The following is a 17,754-nucleotide window of genomic DNA, read 5'->3' as shown; positions in this document are numbered from 1 at the left end:
AAATGACTTCAAAAGAGAAATCCTAATCCCTAATAAGGCCTTGGGCAGCCTTCTTGAAGTCCATTGGGCATTGCCTTCGACTAATAGGAATGAAGATCTCCATTCCTTGCCTTCATCCAACCATGCCTTGCTTTCATCCCTTCCAGTAAGCTTCAAACTAGTTAAGATTTTCTTCTTTAGATTCTAATCTCCTCTCAAGGCTTCATACTAAACATTTAGGTCCTATAATTTTTTTAAATGCTATAATCAAAAAAGTTAAAACTTAAAATAAAGTTTCTTAAATCCATTATCTTTAAATTAATCTATTAACCATTCTAAAATACATCTAGATTTATTAACATAAAATATATTTTCATTAATTTTTACATACTATAAGCTTTTATAGTATGATAATGTATCTTAACTTGCAAAGCAAATTTCTTATATGCATGCCACATTATTAGCTTACATCACAAGCTATCCATATATGCAATATATGGCTAACTTGTTGATTAAGTTTTTAATCTACTAATTAATTATAAACATGTATAAAGTCAAATATTGTCAAGGACAAGAACTTGATGAAAGTAAATAAATAAGTGAGACTCTCTCAAAGAAATAGAAATAGAAAAGTATGTATATTAAAAAGAAAATAAAATGACTGTTGCCAAAAGAAAAAGAAACTAGAGACACTTGAAACTAGACTAGAAACAAAAAAGGAATTGACAAGAGTGAAGAAGCCTTCATTCTTGCCTTAATATATACTATCTATTTAGGATCTATGTAGCGACGTTCTCTAGGACCTCCAAAAACATATTGACTTTGTATGACATGTATCTTGACTTGCAAGGTAAGTTTTTTATATGGGCGGCACATAGTTAACTTGTTCTGCAAGCTATCAATACATACACCACATGGGTAGCTTGTTGATTAAGTTTTTAACCTATCAATCAACTACAAACATATGTAAAGTCAAAACAATATCTAAGAAGCTTTTCTAGAAGATATCATGAAATTAATCTATTTTTACCTACTTCTATCTATTCATATTATCTAAGTAATAGTTATAATATATATATATACATAACAAATATATAGCTTTGAAGCTTCTTAGAAGCTTTATCTTAGGATAATATCAATTCTATTCATATTTATTTTCTACTTAGTACTCTTTATCAAGATAAATATATATGTCTATAATACAAGATATATTTTAGTTTAATTCATGAAAATTTAAAAATCCATCATTCTAATTAAATATATATATATATATATATATATATATATATCAACTTGGAGTTTATTATAAAAGGATGATGGATTGACAAGAGTATAACCTTTGATTATTAGGATTCAACAACTTAAGCAAAGACTAAAAGATGTAGAAATAAAACTAGAATGATTAAAAAAATATCAATAATCTTAGTCAATAATAATAATTTGAATAAGCAATATGATACTTTATAAAAAAAATTAAACACCAATTTGAAATATATATGATATTAAATTTTTTAATAATAGGTAAACTAATTCAATTAAATTAATAATAAATTTAAAGCAATAAGGTCTAAATGGTAGAAAAATCTAAACCAATATATCCAATATAAGTTGATGATATTCAAACTATCTCAGAATTAGACACCTATATTAGGATAGTATTGTATTATAAAGCAATTATAACTTGAGTTGCAAAAACAAACATCTATTGCAATAATATAATTATTTTAAAGATTACAAAGTAGTATTTAAGAATAAATATTTTTAATAAAATTAAAAGTTTTAAACTTGTAGAAATTGGATTTAAAGTGTTTTTTTTCAACTAATCAAAGTGAGAGTTTTTTTAAATCCATTATTTTAAGCAATAAAAATATAGTTTATAATTTCATCTGTGTCTTGAATTTTGTGATAGATCTACAATTGGTCTTTTGTGAGTCAATTGATTTTTTTATTTAAATTTGTTTCTCAAATCTCAACTTGGTTTGCTGATTAGATTTATATTAATTGTAATTCAAGTGTAATAGAATATGAACTAAAATAGATTTATGTGAATTTTTAAAATGATAATTAACATATAAGTAGAAAAAAAAATTCTACTGAAATATATAAATTGAGCAAGAAAATTTCTTCTACAAGAAAAGAATGTTTTATCACAATATTGTCTTAATTACTAACTATCAGAATAGAGAAAGTGACAAATAGAGAAACAATAAAATAGTAAAAGCTAACAATGATACTTCAAAGTTAAGTAATTATTTACAATTTTACAATATTTAAAATCATATATATATATATACATATATTTTTAAAACAAAATCTGAAGATTTACTTAACTGATGGTTTTATAGTTTAACTAATGAATTTCTCATATCATAAATTACTTAATACAAAAACCAAAAGCTTTTAATATATTTTTTTATCATTAAATAAATTAGTTAAAAACCTACTCACATGTTTTTGATGCTTGTTTGATAACTTTTTATGTTTGCTCCTAATTATTGATAAAATTGAATCTTAATATACACCATCTAAAATTAAAATTTTAAAAAATTAATATATATATATCCAAATTAAATTAATTATCTTGAAAACAAATAATGATAATTCATCACTTGTGATGCAAGCTACCAAGCAAAATCAATGTCAATTTTCTGCATTCAAAAACCGAAAGGTCAAAATCCACAGGGGAATCAGCGGTGAGAAAATGTTCTACAATAGCAAGTGCAGCCAAACAAACTCAATATACAAAAGAATTGATTATGAGATGGCTCTGATAGCTGCCCCAATCTAAGACTTGAATTCAAAATAAAAGGCTGGAGTCCTGGATCCCTTTGTGATCAAGCCCTTAGCAACATCCCTCACGGCAAGGAATCCACGTGGCAGATGAGGTCAGTCCACGTAGGACTCCCCCCACGTCATCCATCACGACAAGTCAGCAAAGCTCGCCTCCAACAAGCGTTGGTGAGAAGTCCGCATGGACTGTGTCTGCGCGTGAATGCAGTAAGGTCGTCTCGTTCTCGATCGCCTGAATTGCCAAGATCGTTACAGCCAGTGATCGAGTATTGTCGTATCTGGGAGAGGAGATGGATGCGTTAGAATCATCGGAGGAATTCTGCATGTTTCAGGGACGTCGGACTGCGGAGAGCATTGGAGGTGGTGGAATTTGGGTCTTCGATGGTTGTGAGGAATTGGGATGGAGGAGCGTGGACGGGAACTCTGGCGCTATCGTGCAGCACACTGATTGCGCCAGAGTAGTAAAGATCCATGACGATCGTGGAGAGCAATGCCGTAGGTCTGTCGAAGTGGAAGAGTAGCAGGAGACGGCTTGCGGTAGGTTTCGCCTATCTTGTCACGTCGAGCTCCCAAGAGTTTCAGGGACTGGTGAAGGGTTGTTGTCGCGATAACAGGTCGGTGGATTCTTTGGTTACGTAAGTGCTGGACCCCTTCTGAAGAAGTTCTTGAAGACGACGGTTATTCCCGGTGATAAAAGGTGAACTGTTGTGAGTTTTAACCCGACGGTGGGAAGTGCCAGTTGCGTTAATGTGGTGTCGGCAAGTGTTCGGAGAGTGAATTTCCGACCGGTTTTAGATTATCGGGGGCATGTGGATGGTCAAGAGGCTAGACCTGGGGTGCAGTTGATCGAACCCAGAACGCCCAAGCTTTTCAAGGTTGGACAGACAACTTTTGGACTGTGGACTGTGAGACGGAGAGCGAGTACATGACCTATGTCAATCTGCTGTTGAATACAGAGGGGTACACGTAGTATAAAGGGAAGTCTGCTCATCGGATATATGATACTATTTTTAGACTTGAAATTGCTTTGAAAACGAAGAGAAGGAAACACGTGCCGAGGTGCGCATGTTTTACAGGCTACTATCTTACCTGTATACCTCCATTTCCACCCACATTGCTGTGGATCACCTTGAGGTCGAATTAAGGAATGCATTGGAAGAACATCGCACTGACTCACGAGCGCGTGATGCAGCATCCGGAGGGTGTGCAGATCCTCCACGCCGCGTATCTTTTCGTCGGGCGAACCATCATGAAAGACGGTGCATCCTTAGCTGAAGCAGATCACACGACCATCAACGACAACGAGGATCGCCTCGCACTCATGCTTGTCACTGAGTCGGGGCCATTGAACGACTTCGAACCGCATGCCTTATTCCTACCAATGAGTCTGAAATGTAGCGAGGACAGGGTGCGATCGAACCGAAGTAACAGCTGCAGCTCCGTCTTTCGCAACATAAGCGCGTTGGTAGATTGTGTTGGTTGGGAGAAATTTCGGCTTTGGGGCAAGCTTTAAATTGTCAGGTTTCGGCAGGACGCTCCAGAGGTCACAGCACCGGCATCGTGAAGGATCTCAAACGGATCAAAGTGGTAGCTTTGATGAACCTTCTTTCCAGATTGTCTGAATCGCTCGGGTTAAGACATGATTTGGCCGGCTTGATTAAGGACCACAATCAGTTGTCCACCTCTGATGATGAGACGTCGACATTACTGAATCAGAGGTGGACAGTAGAAGGTGGTTATTATAGAAAGAAGATAAACCTCCTAACATAGACTCCTCAGCTTGTTTCACAACCTAGGATTGCTGGAGTTTGTTCTCAGTTGCTAAAACTGATCAATGTATTTCATCAGTTTAAGAGGCTTTTGAGGCTTAGATTAGAAAACCAGCTGGAACCAGAGATGATCCGCTCGTTAATTCGATCACTCAGCATTTGTACACTGGCGATGCATTTTGAGATTTATACCCTACAGAATGATGCTCTGGTCGAGCTAAACCTGAACAATCATACTCGTTACGTATTATTAGGTATGTGTGATAACTATTGTCAATTAATGCGTGAAGAGATACCGCATCGGGGTCCAAGGTCTAAACCCTGAAGATTATACAACTTCTACTTGCAACTGACCTCACGAAGATCAGTATCGTACTCCTCTTCCCTTGTAGCATCTAGAGATCTATATTTCGTTCTATTTCTGTGGGGATTTAGTGGCAACATGATGCAGTAGAGTTTAGAGAATCATATTTAGGAGTAGAGGTTTACGAAAGACCCTGTTCACTGCCGCATCTGATGTTTCATTTTGGTATGAATCAATAACCAGTATGAAGACTTTGAGTTTCTTCAAACCTTAAACTTTCTGATTTTCTGTTCAGTATCTTTGCCTTCTTCGTTCTTGCCTCGCTTTCTTGCTGCCAGTAGTGTATCAAGCTTTTTTAGCCCTATTAAGAATATTTTATTAGTGTGCCTGATTCAGTTGACGATTGATTTCAGATATCGAACCAAATCAATACGTAGTTCTTTTTGCATGCTTACATAGATTATGTTGCGTATTTAGGGGTATGGCAGCGTTGTCGTGGAACGTTTGTATGTTTTCAGAGTAACTTGATGCAAATTTTAGCAGAAGTTTGGCTGCGGAGAGGTAAACCACCCATTCAACAGAGTTCTCCTGTTGAAGATCGTGAGGAGCAACTGCAGGAGGTCTATAAGCTATGCAAAATGATGTGCGATTGACTCGCAATTACGAGCTTGGGACGCCACCTGAATTTGGTTTATCAGATTTTGACGTTCCTTCAATTATGTCCGTATGAGCTATTTCTGATACTTACATCCGTATCATAGTACAAGATTTCTATTTGAATATTGATATCTGTTGCAGTAGTACATATAATCAAATATATTAATAAATATAATAGGATTTCTTTACCTCCACTGTTGGTCACTTTCTCGAGGGTACACGGTTACTTATTTGACACACTTCAGTGAGTCTTTCGTGCGTAGATGACAGCATATGGAAGTACTAAGTTGTCCTCGCTCTGTTCGCTGGGAACCTCTCTGGTCTTTCATAGAAACTGTTGAGTGCTTTAAGTAGACATTCCAGATATTGTTTTCAATATTGTAGCTCATGGCGGATGCAATTAACTGCTCACGTCGCTCGTCTGATGCTACAAGCTTTGCGCCAGATGATTATGCGTGGTTTTCTGAATGACCGATGGAGCGGTCAAGGGAGTCTCCTTTTTCTAAACTTGAACTATTCCGCACTCTGTTGGGTTTTTACTTTAGTAGAGCAGTTCCTTGTTGTTAACAAACGAGAAAATACAATATCTTCGCAGAAAACATGCCAGTGTGTGAAGGTGGAGGGTTTCCTATGTGCTTGGAGAACGATTCTGACGAATCCAGGTTCATCCATCATTTGCTGTGGCAGCAAAAGCTTGCTTAAATATTAAAATTTCCCCACCCAGACTTCCATCAGTGCTCAAAAGATTCGTGGTTGACTGGTTGATTGACCTCAATGTCCGAAAGAGCATGATGCAACATAAACCGCAGGTACTCAGCCTATTTTACCTCTGTGCACCGAGTGGATAGAATTTTCTTGAACAAAATCGTCTACTCTTCTCTTCTAGCTCTGAATTTGAACCAAAAAAGAGAGCGGGGTGGAGATAGGCAATCTGTATGACAAGAAACATGGAGGATTCTTTATCATCACCTCATCAGGTAACGCTCCCATTCCACTTGCAGTTCCCCAATCACCACAATCAAGCATGTGTCACAAAAGACGGTTGATCCATGGGCGGTGGCCTGGTAATGGTGTCGTTCACTGCAGAAAAGGCCCGTTCCTTTTTCTGGTGGAACCAAGACTTTGTCTTCAGCTTCTTGTATGTCTTTGTTTTGCTCTTTTCCTTTTGCCGTCCATTTCTGGGCTTGTTTGTCCTCACTGTCTTCAAGAGAGATATGGAAGTACTGTAGGATCCATAGCCTTTAGCCTGTGCATATTTCCTCCTATCCGAGCCTATCGGTTTGAATTCATCCTGGCCTCTTTCTATCTTTCTCTCTCTCGCTCCCCTCTAAGCCTGAAGTAACAGCCTGAGTGCTTGCCAATGCTGTCAGTGAATGATAATCATTTTGAAGGGCCTTACCTTTTCCTGCACGAGACCAGGCGGGGCAAGTGCCTGATTGCCTTACAGTATCTCCACCAGCTGTTCGCGGCATTCTTGAACCTGTACTGGAGGTTTTGCATTAAAAAAATTAAATCCCATGCAACAGAATAGAAACGGGAAAGAAGTGTCATATTTAAAATAAAATAAAAATTATGAATAGACTACTTACTACTCTACGCTAATATTACATTAGGCGGTAGTGGGTGGTAACAATGAGACACATTTCTTTACATTTTCTTTTACTCCGGTGACAGTTATTTTTTTTAAAAAAAGACTGTCTTATCCAAATAATTCAAGGCTATGAAGAGAGGTATCATAAACCTTGGAGACAAAAATGAAAAAGAAACGAAATCTTGTTGCTGGATATTCTAAGAGTATCAAAAAGATCCAACCACTGTTGGCTAAACTAAACTACAATGTTTGAGAACCCAACAGTTTGGTGCCACGCACACACGCTCAAAGCGAGGATTTGACAAAGACGCACAAAAATGTGAATGAAATATCTGTGTGGAGTTGCTTGCAGAGCCAAAAACTGAGAGCCTTGGATTGTGTGTGAGCTTTGGCAGCAAAATATGTGGAGGGCATCTTGGACACTCATCACAAGCTGTGACCCAGTGGAATGGATAAAGGTGTCACTCTTGTGGCAGAAAATGTAGCCCTGACAACCAAAATAAATACATCTATCTACATGTTTATATTCATATAAAACTGAAATCCCAAGTTGCTTGGGAGTCTATAAAAACTGATGAAATCTAAGATGTCGTAACCTTGATGAGTTTAATGGAATCGTAGAGTGTTTCTTTCTTCGTTTCAAAGTGAAATGCTGCCAATTGGTTACAAAGCCTTGGAACTTTCAACACGTTGAATGCTATTAATCACTCAGTACAAGTTGTGATGATTTTAGAAGCAGGTGGAAGCCCAACTAACTCCCACACCTTTAGACCCACTCTCTGTCCCCCCTGCTGGCACTGTGGGTCAAGAGCACATGAGCCTGACTTCAAAAATGGTGTCCAGCACATGAAACAAAAGCATATCCCCTGCAATCTCTCATCTGCTCAATCACCTTGACCATGTATCAGAACATCAATTGATCAAAAAATTAAGGATAAATAAATTTAAGTGTCTGTCATTTATACACACATCATGGAATCTGGATTTTTTTTTTCCCACTGCATTCCCCTCTTGGTTGATTTTAGAGAAGGCTGAGGACTCATGAAGGATAGTGAAGCTTTAGTCGTATTGTTGGCCTTCACGTTGAGGGAGTCAGGGAGTTTGTCGGGACTTTTCACTGTAAGGAAATAGAAGGAAGAAAAAAAAAGTACAGGGGCGGGGGGGGGGGGGATTGTATGAAGAAGGAAAACCAATTAGTCCTGGCATGCTGTTGCTTGTGGATTGATCCAAAGACCAATTCAATCCTCTCATGGCATTGGAGAAAGTACCCACATCTACCTAATTCTGCTCCTCCTCTTTCTATCTCACTCAGCTCTGCCACACTCTATATCTAGCCAAAGCAAGGAATGTGATTCACTTGTGTGCTGATGCTGCACACACACTCTCCCACACTCAGACCCATTTGACAGCAAAATCCAGCCAAAATCTAAGGGCATCAAAAATACACTAGTGTGAGCCAGTGTGGGCCTTACATGAAAACTCCAAGGCCTTGCAGCGCAGCAAAAGAGGAGGTGGAGGAGCAGTAGTGTACACGCCACATTCCTCAGTGTCCCAGTGACAGGAGACACCACCAACAATGCCACCACCCAGTCTGTGAGAGTGGGTTTCTAGTGCTTCACTGAGATCTGCAACTTGCTTTGCCCTCTTGCACTCTAAAGGAAAATGAGGGAGGATTGGGACAGAAATGCCCAAAGGTTTGTTTGCTTCCCTCCCTCACAAAGTCACTGTTGCTACTATTTGTTGCATTGGATGGCACAGAAGTTGTCACAATGCTGAAATCAAAACTCACCCTTTTAGGGCTATGGTTGTTGTTGTTGTGGAAGGATGCAAAACTAGTGAAATCTCTATTAAAATTTACTTTCTTCCTTGAATTTTTTTGCCTCCAGTTTTTATTTATTGTTGACTTTAATTTATTTATTTATTTTTTTATTGGTGTTGTTATATTTTATTGACTTGAATAAAATGGAATAGTCTGAATGGGTGTAAACCTAGTGCATTAGTAAGAAATACAATGAGTGAAAGCAATTAATGTTATATTACTTGGGTTGTATCACAGTATATAACAGTTGTTACTTTTACATTACAATAATATGAAAGTTTTTTAAATAATGATAAAATGCTTTTATCATCAATTTATAAATTGGAGTTCAATATCATAATCAAACAAGCTTTCTTTTCTTTCCTCCTGTTACATTGATAGTTTCAAAATTGAAATATATCAAAATAGAAAACATAGAAAAAAAAAAAAAAAAGAAGAAAAAGAAGAAGAAGAAAACATGAAGTATTTGTCTTCAAACAACAATCATTGTTGCTGATATTTTCAGTCTAAACTTCACTTTTATTAATTTAGTACTGTAGTTGTCACATTCATAAACAGTTCTTTTATTTTTTCTTTATGTTTTCCATGGAGTGTAAAGTGCATCAAAATATAGCTTATCAGCAAATATTATCAGTAAGAGCAAAATGATTTCTTTTTTCTGATTTTTGAGATGAAAATAGTAGCAGTTTATTAGTATAAAATCAAATCTCAAAATTAATTCAAACCATTATTAAATAATATAAAAAAAAATCAAATAAAAGCCAAACTTACAGTTTTAACACAATCACTACTATCGTAAAGTTACTTAATTCGTTATTAAATATGACTAAAAAAAATCATAAAATTTTAAAAGAATTTATTCAAGTAAAATCTGTTAAATTTAAAAATAAAACAAATAAAACAAATAAAAATAAAAAATAAAGAAGAAGAGGAAGAAGAAAATCACACAACACTTTCAGAACTTTCCTACAAAATACTACACAGGTGGTCAATGTCTTGTCTTAGATACGATAAAATGATATATATATATATATATATATATATATATATCATTTATTGAGGCTTCGAATTAGGAAAAAGTCAGAACGGTTTTTTTTTCTTCATCTTCTTCTTCTTCATAAAGACATGGGGGTATGCATACCCTTTTAATGAAGTAAAAGGTGCTTTTTTCATAATAAATAATAATAATAATAAAGGAAAGCCCATGCTATTCTAGGCATCAATCACATCATGGTCATGTTGCCTCAGTCGATAATTCATTCCCTGAGGTTGACCCCCGATGCTCATGATCCCCGAGAGCCCGTTCATACTCTCACTCACTCACTCCACCACGGTAACAAGCCCTCCTCCCTCCTCATCCTCAGCCCAGCGACACACCACACCCCAGAGACCATAGGGGCCCATATCCGTGGCCCAGATTCTTTTGTTGTAGCCGTTGCGTTGGAATATTATTATTGTTATTATTATTATACAACTACATCCATCCCCCGGAGGAGGACTGACTGACCGGGTCAACCTCGGCACGGGTTGGGTTGTCGCGACCCGGCCGTGTACTGGGTCGACGACGATGAAGAATCCTATCTCCCACCCCCCGTTTTACTACTTACACGCATGCAGGGGGCTATCAGGGGGACTGCCCAACAGCAGCAGCTGAGCGCATCAGTTTTAGTGCTGATCAGTAGTGAATCACAGTATCAGACAAGGAGGATTCATAAAGGAGCTGGATGGAGGAGCAGTTGGCGAGAGGGAGAACACCACGCGAGAGAGAGAGAGAGTGATGCGGGTGGGGTGAACTTCTGCAAAAGGGTGTTGTGGGAGGTGAGGGAGAATATTCAAGAGATGGGTGTGTCTGACGTGGAGTTACCGGGTCAAACGAGGTGCACTGGAGTCCTGACTGGGAGGATAGGTATCTGGTCTAGCGAGAGAGAGAGAGAGAGAGAGAATGAGGTAATTGAAGGAGTCTGAGGATGATGTAAGCAGGAGCACACTTGCAGAAATGGCCCACAGGCTGTGTTGGGTAAAGGTTTGTCCTTATCTCTTTCCTATTGGGGAACTCCCCGCCCATTGGTACTCTCACCCAGTCGCTCCCGACCTCTTCATGGCGTTCTCGTGCATGCAACTGGAAGTTTTATCTCTGTAGGACAAGTACATTGACGAGTTTCACCTTGGTGTTTTCCTCTAGCTTGGGCCTACCGAATAAATCAATGTCTGTATGTACAAGTTCACGGCTCAGAAGTTGACAGCAATCACGTCTCAAAGATAAGAAAAGAAAAGAAACGATTTTCTTTGAAAAGATGAAGAAATGTAAAGTAATTCAAGGGCAGCATATTAAAGGAGGGTTTACGTGACATGGCTCGACGAGTCTGGGCGTGGGTGATCACCAGTAATCCGTGGAGTTTGAAGGGGCTTGCGTACCCGAGCGATGGATGGCCCACAAGCTTATCAGTTCGCAACGATCTGAGAGAAAATATTCTTCGCGGCTCTTGTCGTGCGAGGATTGGTTAGGCACATTGCCAGCTTTTCAATTCGTGAGACAGGAGGAATCTATCGAACATCCTGCGCATAAGCACCTGCAATAGATATAGATCGACAATTAATCGTAAATTGCGCGGTCTGGCTAAGAATTCAGCATTGCCATTAGAACTCAAGGTAATGTTCCTATGAGAGATATTAACTTGCAGAAATCGACTATTATTCCAGAGTCTAGTTAGATGCAATTGACTGAGTAGGCAAGGTGCCGATGGCACCATACTTGCCGAGTGGACAGTTACTGAATATCGGGCCAAGTACCCCGTTCACGCCACTGTCAGACTCATTCTACGTCAAGGCTACAAGCAAATGGTCTGTCATGTTCAAACGATTTTCACAAGTACCTTACAGCCACATGACTATTCCGATGCGTTAAGAGTCTTACTTCTGCAGCGCTCGTTGTACCCTGTACTTTCCCACTCTCGAGAGTATCATATGTAATATATACCTGCCCATGCCATGACCATTGCCAGATTTTTCCACTGGTTCTTGCAAGTACCACGCATTCTAATGCAGTGCAGTCGAATTATTTGACTATCATAACCTTGGCGGAATTAGTAGAAGAGAGAGAGAGAGAGAGAGAGAGAGAGAGAGGGTGGCCAACGAAAGGATCGATTTACCAGAGAGAGAGAGAGACGGAGGGTGGATGCAAGCGTGAGAGGCCGTCGAGGAGGGAGGTTGACTAGTAGTCGCTGGTGGGAGCGGGAGGCTACGATTGCTTGTAGTGAGATGGGGCGAGAGAAAGGAGTGCTTTTGGGGGTGGGGTTGGGCTGATAGATGCAGCTTTTTCAATGAACTTGCATGTGGGACGCAAGTCGAGGCGCGCTCTCTACCATCGGTGCCATCCCCAGAAGGTACTTACAATCTCTTTGTCTGCCTGCCTGCTGCTCATTGCTTCTCAGCAAAGTACCCTCCCGGACGATCTTTGGTTGACGACGTTGTTGGAGCCAGGAACAAAAAGCCTGGTCCAGGGTTGGATTCCTTCTAGGAAGATCAAGACGCCTTGTACTCGCTCACCGTGCAAGCATCTCTGAATTGCGCCGGTAAAGGGTGAGGGAACGGCCTTGAAAATCCGCTCTATCCATGTCAAATTTATCACGAAGCACACAGATGTTGCGACGTGTACTTGGATCCCAAGCAAGTGCAGTGAGGGAGAAACCAATCCGGGAGGCGTTTCTGACCAGATATCCATCGCTTGGGGGTAGACTTTTCAACAGCCAGCCTCGGTTGCTTTGGCTCGCAGCTTGATCAGTAGCCTGTAGCAGTTCTAGCCGCACATTGCTCTTTTGCGTGTTTGCTTGTAGCTCGGAGAAGCAGGAAGCCCGCGTCAATAGAAATCCTTGCAACTGTTACAATCGTTCCTGTCGTACCACTCATCGTAAACAGCTTAAGAAGAAGTCTTAATAAGAAGAGTGCGCTAGTCATCGTGACGCTTTAGGCAGTAAGGTCTCAATCTTGATTACGATTGTGACATGCGAGAAGATGAATCAAGCACTATGAGGAACGTAGAAGGTAGCGAGCACAAAGGATTCTACTCCAGGTGGATCCGAGCAGTGATTGAGAGGTATCAACTTATTCAGCACATACTGTAAAGAAATAAGCGAAGTTCCAGAACACAACGATTTCGTGCACAGACTCGGCCATCTGTAGTTTGTATGCAGATGTAGATTATACACAGTGCAAAGATTAATCGTGCGAGTTGTGGAGCACAATCTATAGAGCCATGTCATCAGGGTCCAATGCATCACGAAAGCCGAGTGTAACGTCCACGTTGTTCAAAGCGTCGAGTAGGTTCCTCCATGGCAGTACGGGGAATGGACAAGCTGCTGGAGGGAAGAGTATGAAGAGACAGAGAGCAGGTGCCTCGATAGATAAAGAGGTGCTCAGCGCAGAGAGCAACAACACCCCAGACACAGCGTTGGACGACCACAAGGACACCTCTGGGGGAGCTAAAAGCAAGAAAAGGTTCGTGGGCGTGAGACAGCGACCATCTGGGAGATGGGTTGCCGAAATCAAAGACACCACACAAAAGATTCGTTTGTGGCTGGGGACATTTGATTCCGCAGAGGAGGGAGCGAAGGCATATGATAGTGGTATGTTCATGAGAATTGTAACTGTTAACTGTTTGCCATTATCCTCTTCAAATCATTCCTTGAGGATAGCTAGCATCAATATTTTGATTCAAGGATGGACTGACAGGTGATACATGGTAACAATTTGTTATTTGCAGCTGCAAGAGCTTTAAGAGGGGCTAACACCCGCACAAATTTCGTGCCCGGTATGGCATGTGAGAGCACGGTTCCTGCTTCAAAAGCAACTCGCCTCATTCGCCTTAGGCAAATAGCGGCAGCTTCAAAAGCCAGCGAGAAAGAGGCTCGAAATGTCACTCAATCACCGGAGCCAAAAGACCATCTCCGGAGGAGCCAGGACGATAGCAAAGACCAGGTGATTTCTCCTCTGGTGAGACAGGATTTTCAGCACTCCAGCAATCCACGTACTGCTGTAGATGATACTCCTCCCCACCTTCCTTCGTCCCCGCCTAAACCTGCTCGTCTGATTGGCCGCAGACACAATGCACCATTAACATCTGCAAAAGCAGATCAGGAAGATGTTGCTCCTAATCCTACCGATAATGATCGAAGCGCAGTGGACAGAGGCCCCAAGCTTGAGGTGGGTAGCTTCCCCTCTCCCGATCGCTCCCCTCCGAAGCTGGAACCTCAGCAGTCAATCATATCTGAAAACCCCTCCAATGCGAAGAATCAGAGACTTATTGCATCCCTGCAAGACTCTTCTCCCACTCTTCTTCGTCTTAGTCTTCCCTCGTGCAGTATCCCTCAAGATTGCATACAACCACAAAATCTGGCTGATGGAGAGGCACAATTGGTGAGCAGTGGTTTATCGGAAGTTGCAGTTACGAACGTCAAGTTCAGCAAGCAAACCCATTACTCAACGCAAAGAGCAGAAGAGTGGCATGGATCTTCGCCATTTGAGAGCTTCTCCACTCTCCCAGTTGACAACTTCGTACCTCAATCTCCAAATCCCTTTCTTATCGTACCATTAGAAGCGTCGAGACAACAGTTTAGAACAGATCATAATATGTCTGGACTTGTGGGGTGCTCCCACCATGATGCTTCTTCCCAGCAACAACTTTCGTGCTCTACCAACAGGGATCACGTAAGCATATATCAATCTGAGAGGTATGGAGACCTCGATCCCGGGATGAGCAACAACAATGCGATCCTGGACAGACAGAGGAGCTTGAGGAGCATCGCTCAACACTTAAACTCAGACGATGCCATGACTCTGGATGCTGCCAAATGCATGATGGAGCCAAAATGTTGTGAACCTCTGGCTTCGTCGGTCCCTAAAGGACAGATGGACTACACAAACACTGAGATGTATGGCACGGAGTCGGAGAAAAGATCACCCGAGATCTGCGATCTTAGAGAAAAAGGATTTTCAAACCTTCATGGCCCTGACATTCCATGGCAGGATTACATCTGGGGAGACACGACAGGCATGGAGTCCGGGTTGCTAGGGTTAGACCTAAGCTGTGAAAGCTCGGGAGTGTACAACTCCACGTTCGATTTCACTGAAACCATTGAAAGAGATTCCTGCACAAGTGTGGTGGAAGAGCATCTGTCTGACAACAGCGACTTCATGCTCCGGGTGCAGTTCGACAGTTCGCCTTGTACATCCGACAGTTTTCAAGAATGCGTGCTGCTAACCCAACCGGACTATTGCATGTCGCCACACGAGTCAAGTCTACGCGGTCTCCCTTTGTCCCCTCCCGACACGCATCTCTCTAACTCGTCGCCGTCGCTTTGGAGGGTGAACGATACGAGCACATGGGATGGTCAATCCAGCGGCAGCACGGAAACCACCACAACTACAGACCTGAAAACGGATGGCGATGGCGCTGGCGAGTGCACAAGCCAAGACCACGAAGCCCTATGGAGCTCCATGGACCTTCCTCCACTCTGCATGGTTGCGTAAGATGATCTTCAACCTAGTTTGTGTAACTTAGAGTGTGAATTTTGGTGTCAAGAACTGGGTACAAGTCTTGACCATGCGACAGAAAAAGATTTCAACTACTAATCAGGTGAGCAGAAGATTAGTGACATCGAGATCCGCAGCAGCGAGAGAGAATCCTGTGAGTTGCTCTCTATCTTACCTTGACAAGGTACTGCTTCTTCAAGTGCGAAGCATTGTAAGTCGCTGATACAGCTGGTTGGACTAAATAACAGGAAATCATTGGAACCATAGACTTTAGCAAATCATTCTCTGGCTCCGAATGATGTCAAGAATCCGAGGTCACAAGTCCAGCTTACGGTTAGTGTGTCGCGTCTTTTTCCACGTCGGAGTGAGGAACTGCAGAGAAAGAATCACCTTGTTGGCGATAGATTGCTTGGTGCAAAATACATGTCATCGAAAAGTCTTAGGGTTGTGGCAGGCTGATGTTTTGTAACTTCCAGGCAGTCAGACCATGTAAAAATTGCACCTGGAGATTGAAAGTGAGGTTTGTGAGGATACAATCGATTAAAGACATTTTCAGATGGCGGGCATTTATCTCCCTGCGAAATGTTCGTACGACTGGGAGATGTAGCAGACCAATGCTCCAGGGCGAAAAGGTCCCATCTCATTATGTCAGGGATCAAGTACAGTAGTCACAGATCTTTGGCGATTAATCTACCGACACTCACGTTGATCAAATAGTTTGCGCACAAGCGTGTGTGTAAATCTGGATACATACCTGCAGGTTGCTTCTGTAGCCGTGTAGAATGCGTAGCCTCCCGACGATTGAAATAACTGTAACGATCTCTTTTAAATGTCGACGCATCGACATACTCAATCCTTGCCTTCATGAAGTCGAAACTGCAAGCAACTGAGATTTTAAGTACTGATCATACTTCCTCCAAAATCTTGACTTCAAGGATTTCCCTTACGCTGTCCCGAGAACTTTTGTAGCTCTCTATAATTTGCATGACCGATCCACCAACTTAAGAGCAAATACAGAACCCCTTCAAAATGACAGAAACATTTTTCGGTCTTTGACAGCTTTCATAGTCATTATGTGAGAGCTTTATCGGATGATAATTTCTTGAATTGGCGAAGCCTTGCACGGCATTATGTCTGTTCAGCGAATGAATAGTCTAGCTATGGCAGTACCAACAGACCACAGGCCACACAAGACCAAACCAGCCACGACAATACTGTAATCGTTGCAACCGGCGGTTCTTGCTTCTGTCCCTCTGTATCCGACGCCTTCACTTCGGAAACTTTTTGCTCTGCTGCTGCCACTGTATCATTCTGGTCAACAGGAGAGAGTTGCATACAGAGAAGAGAAAAATTCTGCATTTGAAATTCCGTCGTTTCATGGATAGAACCAGAGTTGATGTATATTAATTGAACAGCCTCTTCTTGAGAGAACCCAAAAGCAGGGATGGAGCGTTTTAAAACCACTATGATTACGAATGCAGCAGCCAAGATAAAATATCCTTGGGATCTCCGTAGAGTGCAGAGGATATCTCGATAATGAAATGAAATTTTGCAAAGGGTGAGCCACTTAGAGAATGACTCACATGCAAACTTTGTTTCAAAGAATACATGCGAGATCACGAACATCCACATAACAACTGAGAGAAGCTTAAATGTATTAACTTGTACAGATTATATCAAACGTGACAACACAGCTCACAACAGAAACAAGTCCGAGTGTAGTAGACCCACATCGGACTGCCCACAATGCCGAATGCGAGCTACACTCCAAGTGGACAAACAAGCACTAGCCTGAAATGTTGAAACAAGTTGAAATGAAAGTATTCACTCTGTTCAAAGATTGGAATCTCAAAGAAACCACAAAGAATTGTAAAGCAGTGATTGATTGTGCTACCAAAATCAGCACGGGTTTAGAAACTGACGGTAATCCCCGGAGCTAAAAAAGATCAAAGAATAAAGGTCATGTGGAAACAAGAGGTGGAGTTAGTGACGAAACAGTGAACCTTAGCATACACCTTCACCTTATTATATGCATTCCCCCCAGTTACTGTGGAAATTACGATACTCTCAATGTTCGATTCGCCGTTACTAACCGAGTTTAGTGAAAACCACAAGAAGATACAGAATTTGACATCAGCATGAATGCTTTCAATGATAAGAAGCTTTCAATTCGACCCAATTCATGTTCTTCAACGGAATATGCTTAAGGGTGTCTAGTATGAAAACAGAATGGCAGTTCAATTAAATGTGTAGTATAAAATTTCAATTTGATTTCAATTATTCTTTAGTAGAATAGTACTTGCAATGGAAGTTTCGT

The 17,754-nt window shown here is 40.9% G+C and overlaps 1 protein-coding gene across 1 annotated transcript; it reads left to right on the top strand.

The window, feature by feature from the left end:
* Positions 1-12,067: 12,067 nt before the first annotated feature.
* LOC112283392 (uncharacterized) lies at positions 12,068-16,306 on the top strand. The gene is made up of 3 exons (XM_024522011.3): positions 12,068-12,292; positions 12,390-13,531; positions 13,669-16,306. Exons 2-3 carry the CDS (start codon positions 13,162-13,164, stop codon positions 15,432-15,434), a joined length of 2,136 nt encoding a protein of 711 aa, XP_024377779.1. The 5' UTR covers positions 12,068-12,292; positions 12,390-13,161; the 3' UTR covers positions 15,435-16,306.
* Positions 16,307-17,754: the final 1,448 nt, after the last annotated feature.

Source organism: Physcomitrium patens, chromosome 6, assembly GCF_059467195.1.
Source record: "Physcomitrium patens ecotype Gransden chromosome 6, ASM5946719v1, whole genome shotgun sequence".
In the NCBI taxonomy this organism is placed as follows: Eukaryota; Viridiplantae; Streptophyta; class Bryopsida; order Funariales; family Funariaceae; genus Physcomitrium; species Physcomitrium patens.
The sequence above is the reverse complement of the archived record's forward strand: the minus strand, read 5'-3'. Positions and strand labels throughout refer to the sequence as shown.